This window comes from Charadrius vociferus, unplaced genomic scaffold (assembly GCF_000708025.1).
Source record: "Charadrius vociferus isolate BGI_N301 unplaced genomic scaffold, ASM70802v2 scaffold282, whole genome shotgun sequence".
NCBI lineage: Eukaryota > Metazoa > Chordata > Aves > Charadriiformes > Charadriidae > Charadrius > Charadrius vociferus.
Window position 1 is genome coordinate 2,308,069 of NW_009647731.1, and position 27,393 is coordinate 2,335,461.

General features: G+C 46.4%; 1 protein-coding gene across 1 annotated transcript in view; it reads right to left on the reverse strand.

The window, feature by feature from the left end:
• SH3PXD2A (SH3 and PX domains 2A) overlaps nucleotides 1-27,393 on the reverse strand; it is a 215,512-nt gene that overhangs the window by 163,679 nt on the left and 24,440 nt on the right. The window contains 1 exon segment of the mRNA XM_009881540.1: nucleotides 19,761-19,836. Within this exon segment, the coding sequence (XP_009879842.1) occupies nucleotides 19,761-19,836 (76 nt within the window).

Genomic DNA, 27,393 nt, shown 5'->3' on the forward strand with positions numbered 1-27,393 from the left:
TAGGGAAATAGTGGATTTCTGCAGCTGAAGCTCTGGGTTTTGTTTGCCATTCTTTGCCTAATTCTTTCTAACACCGCCTTTGGCTTTCTGACTCCTGCTGACTGTTGAGCTGTACTTTTTGTGGAAACATCCTCAGAACTACCGAAATCTCCTTCCTGGATTACAATGATCCTTTTTTTCTCCCCATAGCACTCCTTTGTACTTGCCAACACTGAACTGCCTTTTTACCACCAATATCACGAGATCCTCCTCCAACCTTTTGCAGTCAGCTCCAAATTTGAGTATCCTTAGTAATTTCATCATCAGCTATGTCAGTTATATCACTAACACCCTCTATTGCAGATTCTGGGTTAAACAGCACAGATATTAGCCCCAGATCCTTCAAGAATCCTTGCTGGTAAAACCATGTTTCTTTTTGGATATGAAGTTTTTAAGTCTTTGTCCCCAGAGGATACATTGTTTTAAACTGTGGGCTCATTTGCACCTACTGGCTTTCAATCCTCTATTTTAAAAACTTTCCTGTAACATTTTTAATTTCAAATGCCAGAAACCAAGGATTATTGTTAATGTCCACAAATGCCAAAGCATCCATCCTTAAATGAAGGTTCCAATCTGGCAGAAAATAAGCCTTCAGCCTATGTCAGTCATACATCAAGTAACAAGAAAGGCTGTTAATATAATTATCTTCTTATTGCTATTTTGGGAGGCACAGTAGGTTTTGATGGAGCTTGTAGTAATAGGATCTCTTAAGCCATAATTTACGAGCACGTCTGTCTTGAACAATTTTCCACATGGGAAATTAATCACATTCTGCCTAATGGGAGGAAAAATATCCCTTTGCAGTTTGAATTGGATTTGCCATGGTCAATTGGACGTGGGATTCTTCTTTATCCCTACTCATAATCTGAGGTGTAGTGTTGCCGTCCAAAATTCACTGCGTTAAACTCCAAAGCTGGAGATATTTCACTGACGGGTGGTACTTTTATGCAATGCCCACAATGAAATGAGTCAAATATACCAGCATGGCACAGTCACAAAATTGGATTGCGGCACATGCCAGGTACTGTAGATAATTATTGCAGAAACCACCTCCCAGTAAATTTCAATTGCTGCTTCTGTATAGTCCAAGTGTACTTCGGTGTTATTTCTGTGAAAAAGTAATATTCGGGATAGATTTAGGAAGCAGGCAAGACATCTCCCCCCACCAATGGACCTATACAGATCACCTGGAGCCAGGCCAGGATGAAACAGCTCATCTGGCTTTGCTCAGGAACGCACTCGGCGACGCAGCTCAAGCCACCATTTCACAGAAACACATTACGATTTGAAGGTGTGAAACAAGTTCCTGGGTTGTGCAACTACCTAAAACATTCATGGTCCTCCCCCTAATGTGTACCTGTATCTTGGTGGTACAACAGCAGTGAATTTAGCTAAGGCAATGGGTTGCATACTTGAAATCTCAACACCAGCAGGTCCACTTGGTACAGGAGTGCAAGACCTCTCAGCAGAGCCACTGTCCATCCAAAGAGGCACCACCAGGCACGAGGTCCCTGTAGACATGACTGGATGCTGAAGGTCACTAAACACTGGGGCCAGTGTACTGCAGTTCTGAATGACACAAGACAAGGTACCAATGACAGCTCAAGCACTCACAGGTCTCATCCAGGTGTACAACACAGACATTTATTCCTGCAGTTAAACTCCTGCAAGAGACCACAAGGAATTGAAGGTTCCCCATGTGCCAGGCTAATGACTCATCTGGACCCCCTAGCTGTTCCTTATATGTCCATGGGAACTCAAGAATGAACTGTCCAGAAATTGGAGCTGGCTGAGATAATTTGCCGAATTTCAGTTCAGGTTCGAGTTTTCATCCCTTCTTCTCTCCTCATCAAATATGCAGTGTGCAGAGCAAATGTCCTGGTGCCGATTCATCTTCACTGCGTATCTCAGAGACCCACTTCTGCTTGGAAAATCCCAATTTTGTTTTCAGTTCCAGTGGAAAAGGGGCAAGAAAGAGAGACTCAGAAAGGGTGAGGGAAAATAAACCAGAAAACTAACACTTCAGCTGGCACCAGAGATAAAGAAGGTGTTTTCAGGTAGCAGGAAAGGAAGCCAAAAAGATCCGCGTCTCTGGGATCCCTTGACTTTGCCATTAAGAAGCAGAACACAAAGTTACTCAATGTTTCTTTAAGGCTGAAAGACTAAAGGAAAACAGGATGGCTTAAAGTAAAAAGGAGTAATCGTATGACTGGAAACTATGAGTGCCCCTAGCCAAGCACCCAAAGGAACTGAGTAATGTTCATTAGTCAGTAACTTTATTGGTACTTGGGACTTTCAACTGCTGAGCAAGATTTAGACTGAAAAGATATTCTGGGGCATGCTACTCTATTTATGTTTGGATGGAATTCAGCCTCACCCTGCGTAATATATTTCCATGCTGATTTGAGCAGAACAAGCCCTCACTTTTTCCCCGGGCAGGGTAAGTGGGTCCCTGCTTGGGATCAGCACAGTGGAAATAGCACTTCCCAACCCGTGGTGTGAGGGCAGGGGGAGATGGCTGGAGAGGAGCAGTCCTTCTGCAAGGAACCTGAAGATATTTTCCAAAATTTTTATTCCGAGAACAGAAACCCACCATTCCAGACATTGTATGAACACAAGACAGTCCCTGAGATTAATGTGTTCACAATCAAAATGCTCACTGTGGTTTTTGAACAAGTTAATACATGGCAGAGAGGTGCCAAGCACCTGAAATTAACACCGGGCACCTGTGCAAAACAAAATCCAGGCCATACCTCAAAACTACCCAACTGCAAGAAATATGCAGCATCAGGTGATGCTGCACTTGGCCACAGCAACGTTGGGTAAGATTCAAACACTGGTAAGGTCCTGTGTATGAAGGGATGGGGAGAGAAGGGAAGCAGGACCAGTGGAGCCCAGCAGAGAAATTCTTCAGGCACCCAAGAGCCCACACTGTGCAGCAGAGCCTTCCACTGCACTCATTTGCAAGATGCACAAGAGAGCATTACCTGCTGTGTTACATAAAGATATGTTATTGCTAATGGATTTGAAAGATTGGCCCTTTTCCTTATAGACAGAGCAGAGAAGGAGGAGGAAATAAAAAGTATTTCTTGCAACTGCTACAATGATTGCTCTGTGACATGAGACCTGCTGAATGCAATATTCATAAGCACGCTCTTCAAAAAGCACATTCAACTAAGGGACTGGTGTTGTAGTGACAAGAATTATACTGGTGCCGCTTACAAATCAGAGGGGTGTTGTCCAGAAATCATGGGGTTTGGATTAAAAACCTGAAGTAGTTTAGGAAAACATCAGATCTTGAGAAGTTTCTACTGCTGGGTAGACTACAATTCTTCTTTTTGAGGCCAAGATCTTACAACCACAAACTACTGACCCTTTATGTCCGATTGCTACACACTCTGAATTAATCTTCATCACAATCTTTTCACAGTATGGCTCTGAATAACCAAATCTCAGAAATACAGTACTAGAAGGGAGCTCAAGAGACCAGCAAATCCATTACTCTGATTCATGGCACACTCAACTCTATCTATGGCACTACTGAAGAAGTCTGTATAACCTGTAGTTATAGACCTCCAAAGATGGAGACTCCTCACCTCCTCAGGCAGTCTCCAATGCACTACAAGTAAGGAGGATGCACATGCAGTATATTTAGGACACAAAGTAAAGTTTAGGTCTGATTCACCACTGTGTTTCCCCCTTTCACTTGGTCTAAGCCCATGGTTTCAGTAAATCTACCATAGCACACACTCAGGTAATCAAGTAATGACCAGTTCCAATGACTTTGCCCTCCAAGGTGAACCTGACATGATGAGGAAGGGATACAGTGAGGAGAAGACCAACAGGGGGCAAAGGACTACATGCAATGAGCCTGATCACTTGTTAAAGACCTTATCCAGAGTGCAGAGGAATTAAAGGGACTTTTTGCATTCACTCACTGATGCTGTGTCAAGCCTTAGCTTACACACACACCTTGAGCATTTCATAAGTAGGCACTTTCCAGCCGCCTTATTTTTCCTCCTCTGAAAGAAGAGCCACCTGAATCCCAAGTAGATCCTTAAATCACCCTGAGTCAATACACAAATCTTGTTTCATGTACCTTCTTTTTCATGTTATTTACCCAAAAAAAGTACCAGGATGAGTCTTTTTTGCAGGTGTTTCTTTTGTAGTTCAGAGGGTAGGTTTTTTAAATTTTTCTTTGGATGACACTGGTTTCTACATTGTTTATTTTAATTCACATTTTATTAATTTTTGTTCCTGTGCCAAGAAGGCAAGACAGGTGCATTTCAGATATTGCATTGGAGTTTAATGAAATAGCTATTACTTGAAAAAGAGGGCACTGAAATGACCTTTTGGAAAATATTCACAAACCAAAGGATCTAACCTATTTCTGATATTTTTGAAGGCATACAGAACACTTTGTTTTTAATGACAAGCAGATCAATCCCCTGCAGTCAACTCTTCAGACAGCTCAGCTGCCTGGGAGTGATTCAGGAGGGTCACTTCTGAGTCAGCTCAACAAGTCAGGTTGCTTTAGATCATCTTATAACCCCCAGGAAACCTGCACGAGTAACAAACCACAGAATAAACCCAGAGCCCCTGAGGAACCCCAGGCATCACAAATGGTGAAAAGAAGAATTCTTTCTTGGCCCTTTCTAGGCACTGGAATAGGGAAATGCTGCAGAAAGGGAAGCGCACATTTCCGAATGAAAAAGCCATCAATGAGAGCAGAGTCTGGCCCCGGGACTAGCACGGATCAGAACCAAACTGAGAGACATCGGAGCTGATGTCTCATTCCTGTGAGTGAGAACCCAGCCCAGCTATACCACAAGATTAGAAACACATGCAGCATCAGTGAGCCTCTGGGGGACAGCAAACCGTTTCAAGCTAAAGATGAGAGAAAAGAGAGGAGCGTCGGGGGGACAGTCCCTTCATCACATGCTGGCATTGAGATGGACCCAAAGGACTGCAGAAAGGGACACAAACACCTGTGCTGGCTACTCTGCAGCACCCCAAGGACCTGTGTGTGGCTCATGGGGCTGAGAAAGCCAAGAGAAGCTGTGTCCTTGTGCCGGAAACAAGCAACGTGCAAGAAGGACAGAAGGAAGAGACAGCAGTTAATGAGACTGAAGAGGATTATCCCCTCTCCCCAAGGACCCACGGGTAAACACAGGTTTTCCTGCAAGCATACGGATGCTCTTGACACTCAGGGTAAAAGTTTTCCTTCCATTGTATTAAAATAGCTAACCAATTTGAAACAGAAGTCAAATTTCCAAACACACACACACAAAAACACTGGGAACACACTGACGCTTCAGAAAACAGGAGCCGGGATCAGATGACACTTGGGCTCTTCTGAAAATTTCCTGCTGGAGCCTTTCACGCTGTAAAACTATCCTGAAATAATTTGAATACTCCAGGCGGAAAAGCCAGCTGCTTCCCTAGGTCAGACTGAGACCTGCTCTTGAGATCCTTCTCTTGCTCACCCACAACAATCACCTTCTTGTGAAGGAGGCTTTCACTACCTTCCCCAAGATCCAGAAAAAGCCCATTTTGTGATCCCCATATGCCAATGGGAGGTTCCTACACACTGTCTCTGTTTGAATGTGGCTGTTTTATGAGCCCAAAAGCATCGCTTTGAAGGAGGACAAAATAGGAGTGAGAGCCTGTAAATCGCCTGGGAAAGGCAGTACTTTGCTCTCCCTGATGCTCTCAGCCCTACACCCACATTGTTTCAGTGTGGTACCAACATCAAGAGAAACTGTGCCTTGGGCAGCCTAATCTAAACCAGACTCTTGTGGGAAACAGCCGGGCACTGCCAGGAGGAGGGACCAGGCTCCCACCACCTCCCCTCCTTCACGCCGTACTACAGAAGCCACAGATCACTCTGCGCTGCCCCAACAACTGCCTTGGCGCTTTGGTGCCCAAATTCTTATTCCCTCCTTGCACCCACCACCTTCCTGTCCTCTGAGGATGCAGCAGTGAACCATCCTCTCTTAGTTACGCTATTGCACACGGCAGCAGCCAAGAAACAGTTTTTCCTTTGCAAAGAAATCACTCCACCATAATGTAGTAATTTTACCCTCCGGTAATTAAAAAGCTTAAGCTCCAACTCACACTTCCAAGCATTTGCTCAGAAGGGAGGAAAACTAACAAAAACATTCATAGCCATCACCAGAACCACCCCTGTGAAAGACCTAATTCCCTATATTGCATTAATTAAAAGCGGATGAATAGCAGTCTCCCAGCCTAGAAACCTTTAAGAGAAATAAAGTCAATCTATAGGCTTATGAAACTAAAACAGGAGGAGGGAGACAAACACAAAAATCCTGCCAGTTCTAGGGCTTACCAGAGGATTATAACATCTGGACTCTTTTCAAGGGGATGTAAACTGGGGAATGGACGGTATGGAGAGGACACAAACACCTCTCGGAGTGAGCATCGTGTGCGGGGAGCTGGCGATGGGAGAAGAGGAGCAGAAAGTCACAGAGCGAGGCAACACCCTTGCCCACACATTTTTGTCTTCACGGCTCCCTGGAGGAACACTCTTATCTGCTGACACCGCAGAACAAAGGATCTGGTTTAATTGCAAAAAAAAAAAAAAAAAAAAAAAAAGGGGGCCCGGGGGAGAAAATCCTAAGAGATGATGAGTATAGCTGACCTCCAGTGAAACAGAGAACAACTTGGTGAGGAATAATCTAATCCATAAGAGCAAAGTATTTATCATCACTGTTACAGCAAGAGACCACCCTGCTCCAGAGGACATCTGCAAACAGATGTGAGCGTGGAGGCTTTAAGCATGGCAAAAAAGGCACCAGTCGGGCATAGGTAATTACAGAAGGACTTTAGTGACGCAGTATTTGAGTGCTACACAATATTTTATGGTTTTATTCTTTTAACGCCATGAGGAGATATGGCGGTTCTAGTTTGTTTCTCTTTTTCCCCAATAAAAGAAGTGTAGATAGTCTGGGGGTAGATTTGGACCCTCTACATCCCACCCGAGTCCCCGCATCTTCTGTTTCCTATTTGTAAAGCACCTCTGGCAGTGGGGAAAACTAGGGATGAGCCTTGAGCAGAATTAATGACTAAATATGGGCTTAATTGATGATTCCCAAGATTGCACCCTATGGTTGGAGGACAGAAAGAAACTGAACCTGAGCCCCCATCAGCACACCTCAACTGCTCCCATGTGCCCAGGGTAAGCCCACATGTGGTGGTGGGTATGGGATATCATCTCCAGGGCTTCACAGGAGCAGTATCGGTACATGCCCGGCATGCACACGCAGAATGAACCAAACCCAATTGTTTTTCCACTTGGGCCAGACAAAATTAAAACCTTGTGAAAGTTGGTTTGTCTTAGAAAGAAAGCAAATTTACTTTGCTTAGCTTTATTACATCTTAGCCTTCTTATCAGTTTGATTTCATTCTTAAGTCATTTTAAACCCTAGTGTCATATAATCTGGCAGCTACAGTGATGGGCTTTATACAGAAAAACACGGGGAAAGGGCTTTCAAAAGCTCTCAGACCCACTGTGACTCAACAGTAAATCCAATGATACCACCGGGAGCAGAGGTCAAGGCTGAGTAGGCTTGATGCTACAGAAACTTATGGGTGGGATTTTCAATCTCTTCGAAAACGATTACTAATAACAAAGTATATTAAAAATAAAGAGCTAAGTTGTGACCCTGAAAATATTTACATATGTGCCTAGCTCACAGCTTGTAAGTAATTATGGGGGCCTGATTTCTCTCACTTTCTCTAATGTAAGCCAGGAATAAGGGTCCTGATGGGTGTGGAAAACCTTGGCTCATGGAGAGGGTCAGCTACAGAGATTTTGGTGGAATTACTCATGCTCGGCAGAGCTTACGAGCACAGGCACGCACACAGCAAGACTCCTTAGAAACACCAGGATCTTTCTAAACCCACAGCCACACTGACATGTAAATACACCAAATGTGAAACGGGACTTTTCTGGCTGTGATGGTGCTGGATATTTGCAGAAACAGCATTAAAATCCACTCACTTCTAATCGACTATAGCAAAACTTGGATCAGAAAATGAGGGCTAGTTAAGAAGAACTGGGGGGGGGAAGTGTTTTATTATTTGTGCAGATCTGACACTGTGACGTGAATTAACCTAACTTCAAAGGATGTAACATCATCATTACAAAGCATTGCATCAAGTATAACCATTTCCAGGCTATTATGCAAACCCAACTGAAATAATATTATGGGTACAGGATTATTCTAGTTCCCTATTAATCCCAAGAGGAAGAGGGATGTGACTTATTTTCTCATCCTGACAAATCATCTCAAGACGCTGCTGAATCAGACATGCTTGCAGCTTAAGAGGAAATAAGTGAAAATGTTCAGCTTTTATTACTAAGTTTGAGGATTCATTAACGAGAATGTAAAACTAAACCTCATTTAAATCCCCTCATTGTTCACAATATAAATCCTTAGATTGTGTAGTTACTCTGGAATGGAGAAAGGAAAGAGCTAGAGAAGGTCACCTCCCCAGCTATTTGTTTCCAGGCGGTTTTACTCCCAGGTTCCTGCACAATACAGCAGTCTTCACTGCACACATTTCAGGGGAAACGCTTTACTTGCATAAAGGCTGCAACTCTTCCCACTGCACTGAAGCCATAAAACTATTGCAATTGAACCAAAACTTGATAACAGCTTAATGGCATAAAGCAAGCTTTGGACTAAATTGAACCTGATCATATCACTCTAAAGTTCTTTTCCAAGCTAAAAGGCTTTTATTTATAGTATTTACTTATCCTCAAGAGACTTTGACATATTTTAACTAACCTGCCTTCCCTGTCTTCTTAACCTTGGTCCCTTTCCAAGAAAAAAGATGTCATCTGACCACGGATGGGGTTTGATTTCCAGCAGCAGAATTAACCCACAACACAAATCCCTTGTGTTTATTCACTGAGTGATGGTGCATGCCCTGGGGATTGAGCTTTCCTTGACAAAATGGGTGGAGGGGAACAGGCTGGAGGTACCTCTGTTACCACACCAACCACTGGCACAAAACAAATCTCTGAATCCCACCTATTCTAACTCTTCTGGTTTCATAGACACCACCAGGAGAGCAGAATACGCAGAGACCCACCAATGGATCAATGTCGCTGTTACTGGGACTCACTGAATCTCCTTACATAGTCACCCCATGTTGACACAACTGTTGCAGACTGCCGTACTGCAGAAACATGGCATAGACAGTGCAATCCTGGCTACAAACACAGACTAATTGGACCTCAGGCAAAGCTCGCCACAGCCTTCCCTCCACCCGCTGAGTACACATGGGAGGGACTTCGGAGCTGCCCCGACGGTCAGATACTGTGTCAAATGTACACAGTGTCTGCACGGCACTGCACCAGCCACCCCGGCCCAGGAGGGCTAATGAAAGGACAACTGAGCAGCATTTGTAGACCAGAGTGTCAATTCACCCTCACTTTGCCAGGGCGGGAAAAAAACCAACATTTTTGTCTAGGGTGAGGGAAAGAAATTGAAAACTGGGATTATATCAGGTTGAACAATGCCATGATTGAAAGAAAATCTTTTGCCTGTCTCTGAGGGTCTTTTTTTGACCTGTGTCTGAGGGTCTTTTTCAATCAGGTCTAGCAAGTGCCTCCTCTGCACACAAGGTGGCTCATGTCTGCTCCAGACTTTGCTGGCAGTGGGCACCCGATGTGGTAGTGGCATCACACGAGATGCTGCAGTCCCCAGATCCTGGACACCTTGTCTGCCTGCAGCAGCACTACCCTGAAAGCTTCATACCTTCATTTCCCCAACCCCCTTCCCGAGGCTGCTCTCTGGGAAGGAGCAGGGATACACCTCACTAGCTTGGCTTTGTCAGAGCAAGACCAAGGAGCAGGAAGAGAGGCCCAGGCAGGTGGTTCAAACAAGAGCATGGTGGTCCAGCAGCACGTCCCTGGCTCTGGGATGCAGCAGGGAGCAGGGGGTCAAATAGGGCAGTATCACAGTCCAGCACAGCAGCTTTTGCTTGACAGAGAACATTCTCCTTTCAGCTGTGGACAGCCCACTGGTGGCTCTCCTGTTCCCTGTCACCATGTACCAGAGCCAGCAGCAAGCAATCCCTTCTTCTCCCAGCCCCTAAGAGATGGGGGTGGCTGAGACATTGTGCAAAAGTAAATATTTATGTAGCCGGGGCCTTCCTTCCCCTGCCCTGTATTTTCTCCCCCTTCTTAAAATGTCACAGATCACCTGTTTTCATAATTGTGCAGGAAATGAGTTCCCTGCTGGCTGGAAGCTTAACACCCGTGTGTGCCGGGTCTACTGTGGCTGCATCTCTGCCGCTGGCTCCTGCACCTACCCGAGATCTTCAGAGGATGGATTTGGCCACGTGGGAGATGGGACAGTTAGGGACACGGGCACAGAGCTGCATGACGATGGTAGTCCTTCTCGTAGCTGCAGCTTTAGAGGAACCCTTATCATCCCCTGGTCCATGGGTCATCAAGATCCCGGGAGACCCGACACTCTGTTTATGCCACTTCAGAGCAAACATCCAAACCAGACTAACACAGCTTCCTGCCTGTATGCAGTGGCGAGCGCACTCAGGAAATTCAGGCATATTTCAAGCTTGCGACTTCTTCTTTGTTCTTCGGACAAAGCCTCGTTCACTGGAGATGTTGCTAAAAGGATTATTATCTATAGGAGACTTCTCTTCCCAAGAGGAAATCTGCTAAACACACAATTCCGCGTTTGCTCTGTTTTGTAGGAGCCAGGATTAAGATAGGAATATTTTTCCCTTCTGCTGTCCGCATCTAATGATTTAAATAGACCGGTGGTGACGACACTGCCTAGTGGGAATAGGCACAAATGCCTTTATCCTGTACTCTGGTCTGATGGTTTTACTGCCTGCCTGAGACGGTATCAAGCTATCCTGCGTTTGGTGGGAAGAGACGGAAAAAGAGTTGGAAGAATTTGGTGGGAATCACATCTAACAGTGCTCTCAGTGAAAAAGTGAAGAATGCCCATCAGCCCGAACCCCTACAATAAAACCCCAGCAAGGGCCAAACCAGATTGCAAATGTTTTGCTTATTCCACATCAGCCCTGTGCTGTTCAGAGCCCTGTGTATGAGAAGGAACCTGCAAGTCTGAACTTGCCAATACTTAGGATGTAGAAGCAGAAGGAATGTAATTTTCTGCTCTTTATTTAGAGGTGGCAAAACCCTGATAGAAAATGACATGGTGAAAGTGCTTAACTTCAGACCCAAGGAAATTTGAGAGCAAACATTAATTACCTCCATCCTGAGTACAAGCCTGGGGCCTGTATTAGCACCTCTCTGAATGGGAGACGCTCAAGAGGATTGAATTTCCCACTTCTAGGACTTACTTTCTTTTCCTCCTTTACCTACTCTTGGTTTCCTCTTTCCAATTCCCACGTTATTTCCCTCTCTCCACCTCAGCTTTCCCATTAAACAGGACTACAACTCCAAAAAAAAAAATCAGAGGGGGCAGACGCTGCCATGGGTTATTTCATTATAGTGGAAATAGATTCAGTTTGGCAAATCCCTGCCCACAGTATCCCCTCACTCTGCTCCTGAGTATAAAGATCCCCTTATAAGTAAGGACAAATGTGTTCACGAGAGCCTGAAAATAGCTGCATTGTGGAGTAGGGAGGTCTGCAAACACACCACACTTAAGAACATCAGCACCCAAAAAGCTTAATAGACAGAGAAAATACGGTAGGAGAAATCACTTGCTATCAAGCAGCAAATTCCCAGGTTCATTGTTTCCTATCCACAGGAAAAAAATAATGACAACCTATTTTAAGCATGTGAGTATATAAATAAATCAGCTGGCCCAGCCAAAAGGCAAACTGGGCTGAAAACAGATTAAAACAGACTATTACTTAGCTGTGCATCTCAGCTGTGCTTTGCTCTCCTCTATTGCTTAGGCAGCTTAAATCTGAATACAACAGAGACAAGATCAGGCAGAGAAGCAACAACCAGAGGGAATATCTAGATCCTGTGGGGCTGCAAAGCCATCCGAGTCCCTGGCAAGCTTGACTCCCATGTTGAAAAGCACTTTCATTATATGAGCCATTTGTTGATGGATTGTGGGAAAAAGTAGATTTCAACCCAGAGAAGAAGACAAGCAAACCCTTATATAAAGCCACCCTCTCCCCAGCCTGTGGGTTGAATGTAGAATGCTCTCAGACTTGCTACATACCACCCACTTTAGATTACAGACTTGCACAGTTATTTTTAAAAAGTAATTATAGTAGTAGAGGGCACACTCATCTGGAACGGCTGCCTGAGGAAACGACGAGCCCAATGCAGTTCGAACTGCTTTTCAAGTCTGTAATCGTGTTTATTTATTGCCTTTAAAAACAAGAATCAAAATCTAACTAATTTCTGAGTAAAAATGCCTGTGTATTTCCCCAAGGAGTCCAAGCAGCTATACTGCACTGAAAACCTGCCCTGGCCTTTTCAGTCTAGCACCCAGCACTGGGAAAAAAATAAATAATACCCATTAGCTCTGGCTTCAAGCAAACCCAAACCAAACCCCCTTTCCATTCTTTGTTTTCTCTTGAAATGGTGGCTTGATCATTACAAAACTCTCATCAGGAGACTCATATGGTCTAATGAGAGGCACATCATGTTCTGCATATGCTGATTTCTGCCCAGAGGTGGTTTCTGGTTGAGCAAAATACCAGCTCTTAACCTGTGTGAGAGGAGCAGGTACAAACCCCAGAAAAATAGTCTGTAGGTTTTTCCTATTCCATCCCCTCATTTCAGCTGTCAGCTGGCAGATTTTGGATTTGTATGCTGAGAAAGGACTTGGAAGAGACTGAAAGAGAGGGACGAGGACCAGGCACTTAGGCAGATGACAGCATTGTTATTTTTTTCTCCTTTTTCTTCCTTTTGTAATGAAATCAGGCCTTTGGCTCGTGCCCTATTAAATGCCCAAACACCTCCAGAAGGCCTGACGAAGCCTGTGAAACAGGCTCTGCATGCAAAGCCAAAAGCCCCCCCTGCCCTCCGTTAAGCGGGGCTCGTCACAGCCCCTTCCTTGGCAGCAGCTCTGGAAGCCGGCGGTTGCTGGTGGCTGCCTCTTCCGCAGCTTCTTCAATAGGAAGCAGCCTAAGGGCATCCTATGACCTCACACTTAACAACTCCGTCTTTCAGCCAGAAAAGACTTAACCCCTAAAAATATCTCCATGGAGCCTGAAGAAAATAATATGCCTGCCTGCCCCCCTCAAAATCATCAATCCTTCTGCCGCCCAGCCAAGGAACAGCCACTTCCTCCCGGCAGCCCTTGCCTTCCCTTCAAGCCTGGAGCCGACAGGAAATCCATTCTCCTCTTGTGAGAGACAGGAGATGAATTTTCCGCAATACCTCTCCTAGCAAGGCAGAAAATAGAAAGAAACAATAGAAACTGCTTTCTTAAACAATAGGAGCTCCTGAAGAGCAGCTCAGCAGAAGCTCGGCATCACCCAAGTCCTAAATAAGCTGGACTGGAAACAAGCCAAGGACCTGTTAGCTGTCTTGCTAACAGACTGTCCTGGCTCAAATATAAGTTCATTTTAAACCCAGAGCCACTCTCCCTTCTCAAAGAACAGGCAGGAAAACTGAAAATATGTACATTAAAAGGAATTATATTACTTTATGGAGTGGCCTCCAAAAAGCACTCCACAGCTGTTCAAGCCCCCAGCATCCCATGCCACGGTGCCATGGGTCACCTCCCCACCCCCTGGCAGCTCCTCTGAGGTGGGGACAGGGGACTGCGATGCTGATTTACTGCAGGTGGGTGGAAGGGGATGGGGGCAGAGCTCTTCTTTCTCCATCTGAGAAAGTTTGCTGCTTCATATTCAGGAAAGCACAGCAGAATATCTCGGTTAATTGTGTTACATGGGTAAAGCTCAGCAAACCAGACATCTGAGACTCTTCTCTCTGTGTGTACGTGTGCCTATCATGCCTACAAGACTACCCTTGCATATTAAATGAACACCGCTTAGGATAACTAACTTCATACTTTAATATAAAGTAAGATATGACTAAAAGAAAGATAATTTTATCTGGTCTCTCCTTTTTTTTTTTTTTTTTATTAACCTTTAAACTACCTTTTAACTGGCTCTGAACTGCTGCAACACTGTTCCTTTCTGTGTAGGTTGCGAATTCAAAATGACTCCAAAGAAAAGTTAAAAAATCACTTACTAACACCTTGTTGCCCTGGCTCAGAGTGTTGCAGAAGAAGATAATAAAAAATGGAAAAACAAGTCTGAAATGAAATAATTTTTGCACATAAAATACAGCTAATAATTAGGACAGGGAATGCATTTCCTTTTAAATGCCCAGCTAGCAACCACCTCTCCAAGGCAGAAAATAGCCTACAATAAGAATGGCTCTGAGATTTTTAAGGGTCCTCCTCGGCCAGCATGCTTCTTACAGTCCCCGTGCCCTCTGCCTCCAGACGTGGGCACAATAAATGCTGAAAATGCCTCACATGCACTGACCACCGCTGAAATGCAGCACCTTTGACAAAATTACACATGGCTACATCCTAATTTTACTGATCCCAGTCTAGATTTATACCAGTGGAACATGAACCGCTGGATCCAAAGGTCACTGCGGTGCTGGTTGTTAGGATGAGCCCATCGTCTCTGCTTCAGCACAAGAATAACCGCCCAAGATCTCTGAACAAAATGCTGTTTCTCCTCCAGCCCAGAGCAAAACAAAAGGAGCAAAGCTGGAATACACACAACCGAGAGGAAAAAGAGCTGCTCTCATCACCATGGACGAAATCCTCCTGCTGCAAACCTGCTCGAGCCTTTCTCCTCAGCTTCCTCTTCCCCAAAGACAGCACTGGAAAAAGGGCAAGGGAAAAAAAGAAACACCCACACACCAAACCGAAACCAAAAAGCAGACATATCCACCTGGGATGCAGTTCATCGGCAGGAGATCTCCTTCCTGCGAGTGGCAGAAACAGAGGTGAGGAAGGTCCCGGCCAGCCGGTGTTGGCGAGAGGTTATTCCCCGTCCTCCTGCATTGTGCAAAATGGGGAGGCTCCCAGCCGCCGCCAGCGCTCCCCGCCTGCCGGCACCCCTCGCCAGCCCCAGGGATCTGGGCGGTGCCGGGGTGGGGCCCCGCAGCCCCGGCTCCCTCTTTGCTGGGGGAACAGCCCCCAGCAAACTTCGGACCAGGGGAGGAGGAGAGGCTGGGGCTTCTCTGGGGAACTGGGAGCCTTGCCCAGGGATGAATGAGGCAGATGAAGCTCTCCCAGCTCGGAGCAGCTCATCCTGCTCCCCACCCACCATCGCTGGCACCAGCCACGCGCCACAGCTCAGGAGCAAAAAACGGGGCCAAACCTCCACTACCTGCAGGGATCTTCCTGCCACCCTGTATTTGCTGCCTGTCCTTAAAATGCCTCAGCAGGCGCACCGCGTATTCCCACTGCCTCGGGGCCAAGGAAGGAGAAAGTCCCAGAGACCCCTCTGAGAAGGTGCTGGGGCATTTCTCTTCTCAGGGGGGAAAGCAGGACATCAGGGCATGGCAGGGCCAGACAACGGCCGGTGACATCTCATCCACCACGCCGGTATCCTTCCCAGTGCCCCAGGACACAGCCACCAAGCTCTGCTGGCAGCATGCACCCTGAAAAGGCTGATTACCTCTTTCCTCACCTTAATCAAGGGAGGAAGAAAATCCAAGTGGGAGAGAAAGGAAGAGAGAAGGTGTCTTTCTGGCAAGTGCTGGAGGCAGGGACTGGAGCCAGGCCAGTGCTGCTTCTGCAGCTGCCTGACCGAGTTGGTAGGGCAGCCTGCACCGACCCCCCTGCTCCCCTGGGATAGCACCCAGCTTCCCAAGGGCAAGAAAAAACAGGCACATAAAGCAGTCTCCTAGAGCTGGATGTCTCCCTCTCCAGGCAGCATGGAAGCTGCAGAACAGGCACTCCATGAAGATCTTCCCCTTCCAGCACAGCCTATGCAAAAATCTCCATTTTTTTCAGGGGGGCTCAAAACTGGTGTGAAGTCCAGGCAGGGACCAAGCTGGAATCTGGGCAGAAAGTGGAAGGGGCTGCCATCATCAATGCCCTGCCCTCCGTGCCATGGAAAGCCTCTCTCTACTACTACAGGGATCTGCAGCCCAGTAGCCGGCGTGATGGGATGATTTCATGCTGCGCAGTGCGTTTTCCCCAAGGCCACGCTTTGGAAGACACAGTGGAGCAAGAGGAGCTGACATCCCTCCAACTTCAGCTTTGTCTCCAGATGGCTCTTCCACTGAGTGCCAACAGAAACGAAAAACAATGTAAGCCCTGGAGTCTTGGGTCAACCACTGCAAAACTGTTAATCCCAGGGTTGCATCACCCCATCTCTGTCATTTGTATTTGCCAGTGTTCTCCAGAAGCACAACAGACCACTCTTCTCCTTTGAGCTGAAGTTCCTTCATTAATCACCTCAAGATCCCTGAAATAAGGGAGCCCAGATCCATAACCTCTTCTCTCTGCTGATGCAGATATAAAAGTAGCAATGCTTTGAGTCCATGGAGTAGTAGAAGTGATGGAGAAATCAGTGCACTGCAAATGGGCTCAACCAACAGTCCCACTGGTACAGCCAAACAGCATTTTTTATCTGTGTTTTCTTACAGTGACAAACTGTATTTGGTCTAAAAGGGTTTTTGCAGCATATTTTATTCTCACTCTTTCGCAATCTCCCTCCATCCTCCCAAACAAAAATTTCATACCACCAACTAAAAAAATCCTCTCTGGCCACCCTACAAACTGGTTTTCTTATATGGTTTTATTTGCCTCACCTCCCCTGATGCAGACTTTTCCAACAGTAACAAGGGAAATCAGAGAGACAAAAGGGAAAACTCAAGTGAAAAAGATAAAATGGGGGGGGGGGGGGGGGGGGTGGTGTTTTTCTCAACCTCACAGAAAAATTGACAGCAGGGGAGTGACTCTTCAAAAAGTAAAACAAAACTGAAAACTAATCCGCGGGACATCTTTTACAGGACAACCTGACACTGTTTATTATTTCCTTGCTCCTCTTCATGGCACTGAAAGCTGTAGAGTCCTTACTTGTGTAAGAGGGAAGTGGGTGAAAAATACATACAAATAAATAAATTGGAGAGACCAGAAGGGTGTCCCAGGGGCCGTTGATCTCTTGGTTTAGACATCTTCCCTTCTCCCTTTCCACACCAGAAACAGACCCAGTGTCCTGGATTCCCCAATCCCTGGTGTGACTGCTTCACAGTCAAGGTGTAGGAAAGGAGAGATTACACTCCTTCGGGACCCACAACAGGCCACCACCAGGGCTGGGTGGCCCTGCCCTTTGGCCCAACTTGCTGTGGTCATCCCTCAGTTCTTCCCTTCCAGCCCTTTGCTGCAGCAGGAGATTGGGATACCACCACCACCCACTTCTGCTTACGGAGCAGTGGCTGCACAGGCTGCTTTTGACCACCATGCTACAGGTGATCTGCTGACGAGTCCCATACGCATCCTGTCATGGCAAAGGGACCTGCAAAGGTGGCTCCTCAATGCCTAGGCTCAGATCATGCCTTCATTTCAGGAGAACACCATGGTACTGCTAACAAGCAGGAGTCAAGGGTCGGCATGCATTGACTTTTGAAACCAGAGCTGATGGAGGGAAGTCGCCCAAGCCTGCAAGCGGCACAGGCAAACCCCAGGCACTCAGAACCCCGCACACAGAGTCACTCCAGGTTGGCTGAATCAGGCCCATAATAAGCAAGCAAGATCATAACATCTTCATAAAACTAGGATTTAAGTACAAACATCTGCCCTGCTGTTTTTTAATTAAGACAGTTTATAGCTAGGTATTCGTTTCAGTGATCCACAGCTTCGGCTGCAGAAATGCCATGCGTATTCTAATTACGGCAGCTAGTTTATTTAACAGAGTTTGACATTGTTTGACATTTAGCTGAGTCACCTTGTTCCCGGGTAAAGCAACAAGGTCTTTTCAGCAGTTCAACAAGAAAGAGGCAGAGATTCGATATCAAAAGTAGAATGTCTACCACAGAAATTTTAAATTAAATACAGCTGATGTCTATTCTATTCTTGCAGCTTCTCTCTTTGGGACACTAAGTCAACCCAAATGTTTTCCAGATATAACGTTTCTCCTCAAGGACATGCAGCAGTACCATCTCCCTCATGTTCTTGGAGGGTGGGAAGGGTAGGAAGTGTTGCAACGGACATATGGGATATAACTCATCCTCCGCAAATACCACCCACCTATATATCGGGACATCCATCCCTAGGAATTGCACACAGGCTGAGCATCAGTCATCTGCATTCAGCCAACATTTTTCTAGGACAAAGTAAAAGAAGTGGGTGATTGATGATCAAAACAGAAGGAACAACTGTTACCTGCAGAAGGAGATCCTACAGTGCCTCACCCAAAGCCATTTGCCCTCCTGTATAGTGCTTTTCAAGGATCTCAAAATGCTTTCCAGCAAGAAAGGCAGGCCAGCAGTATCCATGCTCATCCTACAGAGGTTTCACAAAGTGACTTGTCTATGAGTTGGTGGCACAGCTGGAAAGAAAGCCCACACTTGGACTCCTCTCCTCATCCCAGGTTGGAAATGGAGGGCAACACCACCTCCCCCTGGCTGCAGAGAGTCTGGATCCAGCACACAGCACCGCAAAGAGCGAACCCCAACCCTGGAGCTGCCTTCCAGAAGGTCTGCAAAGGCAGCCAGGCTGCCTTGCTGCCCTACTGCAGTTCCAATGCTTGCATCACGTATTTGCACTGCTGGTTTCCAAGTCCCAGCTCCCCCGCTAGCCCTGGAGCTGTGCTCACCACACATCTGGAGCAGCTGCTCTGCCTGCAAACAGTGTCGGCAACCACAGCATGCTCCTGGAGAGGACTAAGCCCTCCCATCCCAGCTTCTCTTTACAGATCTTTGGAGAAGAGCTAGGATCTCCTTTTTATACTTAAAGACAGAACGGACCTTTTAACAGGCTGAAAATACTCCATTTATTCTGGCAGGCAGTGCAGTGAGCCAAACTTTAATCCAACAGCCAGAATCGTGCAGTCAGACAATAGGAAGCTGGCCTGAGCGTGCATTTCCAAGAGCACGCTGCGGTCTGGCTCATGTCCCCCGTGCCATCCCTGCAGTCACTGCTGGATGAAACTTTGTGTGTGCCGTTACCCTGAGGAGAGGATATTCATCATGGCCAGGCCCTCTCTGAAAGCTGTTAAAGGGACAGTGGCTCAGGCCAAAGAGATATTTACTTATCTTTTTGGCCAGTGTTGCAGAAATCCCTGTTTGCTTTAACCTTTTTTCAGTTTCCTTTATATCCCAGTGGCAACTTGAATTATTCATTCCTTACTGTACAGTAACAGTGTCTGCAGAACCACGGCATCCAGAAACAAAGACAATGGTGTCTGTGGTCTCCGGTGGCCTCCCAGTTGACGGCCCAAGCTCAGGTTGTCTGATTGCACCCCACAGGCACAGCCCCCCCGAAGCCATCGAATACCTTTGTGTGGCAGGGCACGAGCCAACCTGAACCTGAAGAGCTGATTCAAGATCCCCTGGGAGCCCTAAACACCATGCCAGTTATTTTAGGAGGAGGTGGAGGTCTGGTATCACAAGGCTGCATGTACGAGCTCCCAGGGAAAAGGCATTTGTAAGAGGGGCCACAAAAAGTACTAGAGACGGTGGTTGGGGAACTGCAGTTCCCGACTGCTCTCACCCATCTTAGTTAGGGCTTTCCCCACAGCGTTACCTGGTAGAAAAGGGATGATTCTTTGCTTGGGGTCTTTCTGGCCTCCTTCAATGGGGAACTTGTCCAGAAGCTGCATCTGCAAAGGAAACAGAACAAATGTCTTAGGGGAAAAACATGGACTGGCTGCACAGGAACCAGGGGATCTCTTGGTCTGTGTGTGGTTTAAAAAGAAGATTAGCAAAGCAAAGCAACTGCAGGAATTACTCTGCTTCGTGGCAGGGGAGTCTGTACATAAAAAGGTACGATACAGTTCACTCCAAGAAAGGGAGGGCAAGTTTCTGGCAGCACAGAGGAGCTGGGACAGGGCCCAGGCAGACATCTGAGCCTGCCCTTGCCGCCGTTCTAAAATTAGGCTCTCATTCTTCATTACAACACACACGCCTTGTCTCTAATCCACAGCCTGCCCGCATTGGTGGAGGCATAGTTTTTACCTGTCCCTGCAACAGACCACCCGCCTGGCTAAAAATGCTGTTCAAGCAACAGGATTAAAGCGCAATTAATAAAACATCCCCTCTGCCTTCTTGCTGGCCCGGCACTGCCCACTGCCCTGGTGCAGTAAGAGTACTCCTGCTTTCCCAGGGAGAGAGAGAGATGGGTTTGAGGGGGAGTATCTTCCACTGCAGCCCCCACATGGAGGACAGCAGCTGAGAAAGGGCAGCAGGGAGGGAGGCCTTGGAGAGCAGAGCATCCCAGAGGATGACACCACCACCGTGAATGGCCAGAAGGCACAGCTCATGGTGGGTGTACCCTCAGCCCATGGCAAGCACTCTTTAGCACACCGTTATGGACCACCTGAGCCGGAGTTTCACCCACATCAGCTAAGATCTTGCCCCACCAGCTCTAAAACCCTGCACACCACAACCACTGGTTTCTAACACACCTCTAGGGGCCAACCAGGCTTAAGATCCTGTTGTACCACAGAGCCGTAACCAGCCTTCAACCTGAGAAGCTCAAAGGGGTATTGATGGCTATGACCAGCTTGCACGGTGGAGTAGACTGCTGACCACCAGTGACTTTCTATGGAAGCAAGCCTAAGAAAGCAGTACACTGACCTGGTGTTCTTAAATGAGCCCTACAATTTCTCTTTGGCTGATAAGCCTGGATGGACTAGTGCCACTGAGGCTGAACACCAGCCTAAAGGCCACACATAACCTCAGCTAGAAAAGAAAGAAGCACCTGCTCCAGTGGGACCTTCATGGACCTGACCAAGAGAGAAAGAGGGGTCCCCAGCCCTGTCAACTGCCAGAGCTTCTCACCCCTTGCATTCACCCTCTGCACCCTTTCGTTGCCATTCAGCCCATGGTGCTACCAAGAAAAATAACCAAATCTTCATATTCTATTTAATTTCCTCCCATGTTTCAGATGTACAATGCGATGCTCTATGTCCCTGTTGATCCTACAGAGAAGCCCTGGCTCCCTTGGGCTGGGGGAACACCAAAGCTAGCCCAGTGATTCGTTTCCAACAGACCAGGAGAGATGTCTTTCAACCCACAGACCACAGGCCCTGTGGCCTCTGCGGAGGGTAAGGAAGAAAAGCAAGTGGTCCTGTTACTTGACCTTGCAAGCTGAACTGTATCTACAGCTCAATACAAATACCTGAAGTGGCAGCAAAAGCTGGCTGGGGGGGGGTCATCAACCAGCATTTAATCTCAGCAATGCTACATGTACAACAGTGAGGGTGTGTGAATTAACAGCAGTTTTGCTACCTCAACAGCTTTCCTTTAAAAAATATTTTTTTGCTAGCATGGGGAAAAAACAGCCAGTTTGGGTGGGTTTTTTTTACTGTTTTTGTTTTAAGCACACAGAATCCTTCTCCTCTTCCACCACACACAACATCTTCAGCATTTTCCCCATGTGGTACAGCAAACCAAAGATCAAGAGGAAACTCGGGAGTAGAAGGAACATCTGTGCAGGAGAAAAAGTTAAAAGATCCCACATGTTTCCCCATCAGGGAGTCAGCTCGGTAAATAAATAGACCATAGCTTTGCGGATTGTTAGCTAACTCACTTTTCTGCCTACAGAGACATGGTTTTTATTGAAAATGGGAAATTTTGTTTTCTTGTAGGTAGAACTCTGGGTGTCTGAGGTCAGGCATGGGCAGGCAGGAGTTTTGTTCAAAGAAAAAAAAAAAAAAGAGGGGGAGGGAATCCCCACTGACTGACTTGAAGTTTCCCTGTTGCTACACTTTCAGCCAGGAAGGCGATTCTTACTTTACTACACAGTGACTGATTCAAGCTGGAACCGATACAGTCAAATTCCCATGGTTATTCTTGGAGTTAGATTAGCTTGGCTAATACAAGCCTTTTTAACCACATCAAGAGAGTCACAACGTGTATAACTTTGCGCTATTTATCTAAAGGGTGGATATCAGCAAAATAGATACAATAAACTGCAGCTGGAAGAGTTTGGCTAAACTTCTAGACTACACTTTCTGCCCCGGCTCTTGCCTCTGCTGGGAGGGTCTGGATGGCAGGGAGCTGGGGAGGCAGAGGCGCTCGGGAGGCCACCGATGCCACTCATGGGGACACAGCCTGTCTGAAGGCAAAGTTCCCGGGAAGCATGGAAGATTTCTCATCTTCTTCGATATACGAGACAATACCCCAATGGGCAACACGCACACGTTTGTGCAAAACTGAAGACAAGGAGTGAAGTTGCTGCTCCTCTAAAAGGCCATACAAGGTTGGGCACCCATGGAGGAGTGCGATAGTCCCTCTCCAAGCCCCTGACCCCAGATGAAACTTGCTGCTGGCTTGTGGATCTGCCCCTGGACCAATGAGTTGGGGCTGGCATTTGTGCTGCCCCAGCAAAAGAGACGGGCTGATGCTGGGCAGCCAGGCAGGAGGTTCAGGGGGAAACTACTCGCTGAATCTCAGGCATGACGTGGGAAACCCAACAGACCTAAAAAGCATCTGAGCAAGGACATAACTGCAGCCCAGAAACTATGCCCCTGCTGTTCTCATTGATGCCTAAAAAACCACTCCAAACATAACAATGTCTGTACAGATGAGTAATAGTGGCATGGAGAACTTGCAACACAGACTGGAAGGTAATGACCGTCCTTCAGCTCTGCAGCAAAGGAAACCCTTCAGGATGTTAAAGCCAAACAAAGAGCAGCAGAAACACGGAGCCTTCCTCGGCCCTTCTCTGCACCCAGTTCTGCCACTCAAAGCCAGATCTAAAATCCTAGAAAAGCAGGATTCTGTATCCTACCATCCATGGAGAAGAATGAGAAGCAGTAGACAAGGAAGAGATGGATGGATACAGGGAAAAAAAACAGCAATGGGCCTGAATGAAACATCCCAAATCTCCCTGAAGTGATGGGGTATCCTGAGCCAATGCCTAACAGCCCCACTCAGCCCAGTTCTTATCAGAGAAGACACTAACCATGGAGATAAATAGAGCAGCCTGGAATGGAGGGAGCTAAGGGCTGAACCACAGAAACTGGTAGTCACAGCACTTTCCCCACATGGATGATTAACAGCCAAAGACCAATAAACAGATTTTCAGTTCACTTAATTAGATGTCTGCAGAGCATCTGAAAGTCAAAAACTCTTTAGCCTGTGCAAATGTTTTTCGATGAAAGGAAATTAATATTGCAAATATGCATATGATTGATGAAAAAAATCCCTCACTTAATGCCCCAGGTTATTCTGCTCAGACGTGGGCAGTCTCCACAAGTTGTTGCTCACATCTTTGATATATGACATTTAGCTCTGGGACAAGATTTACTGAATGAGAAAGTCCTCCCATCATATAGGGCAAAACCATCCCAGTACGAAGGCAAAGAAGGGAAGTCTCGATGCAGAGTCCTGAAGGATGGAGTTAGGGCTGTAGTTGGCTTTGGGCAGGCAAGAAAACACAAGTGGGCAATGCATTTTTGGGGAGCTCATAACTCAGTTCATCTGCTTACATGCGTTACTATGTGAATCCCACCACGGGGGAGTCTCCAATTATACACCGAGTGTGATGAGCAGAAAGAAATCTGTTACCATGTCACTGTGTCACAGGGCGGGGGATCCGTTTGGAAACAGGGAGGGTACCTGGAAACCGGGAAGTCAGCTTCCCACCCATTCGGGCAGCACGTCTAGAGTCAGGCTGAACAAACACATCCCACTTCTGGCACAACAGATGTACGTCCACAAATAACTCAACACCAAAATCATGTCCCCAGGCTTTGTCTCTCCAAACCACTCTGGGTTTGCCAGCAGCTTTGCTACAGAAGCCCTGCATGGAGTCCTAACTTCTGCTCCGAGCGGCTTCCTTGCTTCTGCACCAAACTGATTTAGAAGATCTGCTATAAACCTTTTGGTCCAGATTATGGCTTTCTTACAGTGGTCAGAAAATGATCATGCAATTAATCCCATGAAAAATCACGGTAATTACTTCTGTGAGTGGCTGCTCAGTAAAATGCGAGCAGACTCAGAGCACTGGCCCACTCCACTCCTTACTACTCGCATATAACCACGAAATCACTTGACTTGCAAGAATGGAATAGGAAGATTTCAGTGGTATCAACTCTCGTAATAACTGGCCTTTTTGTTGAAGACCGAGCTCCTGGAGGTGAGCAACTGTTTGAGAATTAGCATTCACTGTAAAAACCAACCAAACAAAAACTACTGTAGTTTTTATGGTGTGAGGCATAAATTTGCAAACATGACCCAAATTCATCCTTCCAAGTCCAGAAAATGAAAGAAAAATAACACCGAGTCTCCACGCTTCTGATACAACTGTAGGGAGCTCTGGAAGCTGCCTCATGCATGTAAATGGCAAATAAGAGGCATAGCCAGTGTCCTCACTTACAGCTAAGCTGTTACTTCCTTCTCATCTCTTCTGCTTCAAGCCACCTTTACCTAAGAACACCAATATGCCATGAAGAAAGGGATGCTCCTGCACACAAGGACGGTTTGGGCTCAACAATCACCAGCTGATGGCATTTGCAGTCACTTCACATTGTTTCTGCTGTGAAAAGAAGATTCAGCCCATCTGCCTTGTGATAGTACCACAATTAAAAATCTTCACAAAGAAAAACAAGCACCCCTGGAGATGCTACAAGCAGCATATCTGAGGACAAGAAGCTAAGCATCTTCCTGATAATTATTTACTTACTACACTTTATTTATCTTGGTTAGAGTTCCATAAAACAACATTTCTTTCTGGTTTAGATATAAGGACTTACAGCACCTGAGAGTAAGGGGTGACTTCTCTTTTGCAAGAGAGGCTTTACGCTGCTGTAAGCCAACCAATGCAGGGGACATGAACACATTAACAGTTCAATGGCCTGATCCTGTGGCATTTGGCAGTGAGAACTTTGTTCCCGATTTTGTCTCAAGTTTTTGGAAGTGACCAAATCTAATTCCCTGAAATTAATCCACTTAGACTTTTATCTGACCTCCACCTATGCTTTACACCACAGACGCTAGCTGGAGTTTCCTGCTGGGCTGTTAATTCCTCCCCTTCCTTCCTTGCAGCAGTTTTAACTCTCCCCCAGTCAGAAGAGTGAAGTTCTCCACACCTCTTAAAATGAGCAAATTAGGACACCCACACAATCTCTTATCAGCCTGCATATCTTGCTGGTTACTTTTCAAGTGGATGTAGGTTTGCCATGTGCACAGATAAGAATCAAAGCCCCGCAGGAGGTCAGCACTGCAATCAGGGGAGATTTATTTTAAGACACAAGGACCCTTAGGATGACTTTCGTCCAAACCCCTTACTTTGGCAAGCGAAACAACATCCACCACTGCAAACGGACACAGGACTCCAACCTTTTGCAGAGAGATGGGGCCTCACTCCCTTTGCGTGATGTCTAATTTACTTTTGTCCCAGAGAAATAGCAGATGAAAATCAAACCATGACCAAGAGACAGAGAGCAGCACATTTTTGGCGAGTGCCCCCAGAAACCCCAGCAAGTTTGCCACCTTACTCTCGGTCACCCAAGTGGTCCCAAGGCTACAACTCTTTCTACACTGAATGCCAAGAGATGCATTAGCTTCCTGTTTTCCAAGTGCTCATTAGAAAATGTATTTCTCATTAAAAATGAGGCAAGCTGACAATAACTTTAATTTAGTCACTGCTGGACTTGAAAACTAAAGTACATGAGGACAGTTAGGCACCAGGCACAAGGTGATCCCAGCTCTCAGTGATCCCTTCTCACGAAGCCGATCTGAGCTCAGAGTTGGAAGGAGGAACGAGAGGCTACAGCCAACTGAGAGATGCGGCAGAGGGGAGGAGGCGTCTGTACGCATATGGGATTGTGTGCACACTTTTAAGATAAGGTTGCCCAAGAAACTGGAAGAAAAGCAAAGGTGATACCAGGGATCTGAAACCGGTGATGATGGAACTCACACTGTCAACAGGAGGGGTTCAGCACATCTGGTATTCAGAAAAGGTTGAAAGTCCCTGATGTAGATAATGAAAGCTTAGATGAGAAGGGGAGGTAAGATACCAGAATAGAAGAAGGCTTATTAATTAAAACCCTAAGGAGCAGTAGCAATTTCCTTTCATTTTGAAGTTGAAAACCAGCTGTGCTGCTCGCTGACATGACTGATGGTTACAGCATCATCAGCTATATTTTGAGTTACAAATGGTGTGATCTACAAGAAAGGGAAGGGCCGGAATCGGGTTGAATTCTGTCGTCTGCCAGAGTTTTCCCATGAATAAACCTCTCTGGCCCTGTCTCTGCTTTTGCACTTGCAAAACGTGAGACAAATCTCAAGAAGGTGGCATGAGATTTAACCAAGAGCCATCAAACGCTCTGAGCCTTATGCTGCAGAGCAGGAGTCAGGGACTGAATTTAGAGGAACGGTACTCATGTCAAATCATCAAGACAGAAGCAAATGGAAGAAGTATTGTCAGTGGTTTGCCAGTATGCTTATCCTCCTATTTGAAGGCTTGTCCATCCGTAGCACATTCCAACTCCTGGTTAACCAGAGCATCCAAGGGGGTCTCTCACCTAAGGAAGATGGCTAGCTACTATTTCCAGCAAATGGATCTCATGCTATTAGGTAATGTATCAGCATTTAAATGGCAGCAGGTGAGAACAAGCAAGAGAGTATAAAACGTGACAGCCCGTCTCTACAGATTCACCTGTTATATGCCTGTTCAGAGAAGATCACTTCCTCAATGGTTTGATTTCACGACAGATTTTCTGCTAAGGCTAATCAAAGAGTGGCATAAGTGGAAGGACCTGGACCTTACCTGCTGAGATCAGTGACAGAAGCTCATGCATGATGGGGAACAAAAACACTGTCCTTGGGGCAGATCCCTCTGCAGGATACAGCTGTTGGAGGATTTCCCCTGGATGTGGGTCACATTGGGCTTCTTTTTATTCCTCCTCTGCTTTACCCTCTCACAGGCATAACAAATTAGTTTGTTCTCACAGACACAAGACAACAGGAGGCCTGCCTAACTCACACCCCTTCAAAATTAGCCAAAACAGAGCTGTTCCTGAATGTAATATCAATTAGGAAAAGTTTGCAAAAGACTTGGAGATCTTTGGGTGAGGGCATGAAACAGACTGAGCACAGCACAGCCCATCTGTTAGCTGCTCACACGTATAACTGACATCCTATGCAGCAGAAGGAGGTGAAACTCCATCTCTTCCTAAAGCAGTAACCAGTTCCACAGTGCAGCAGGA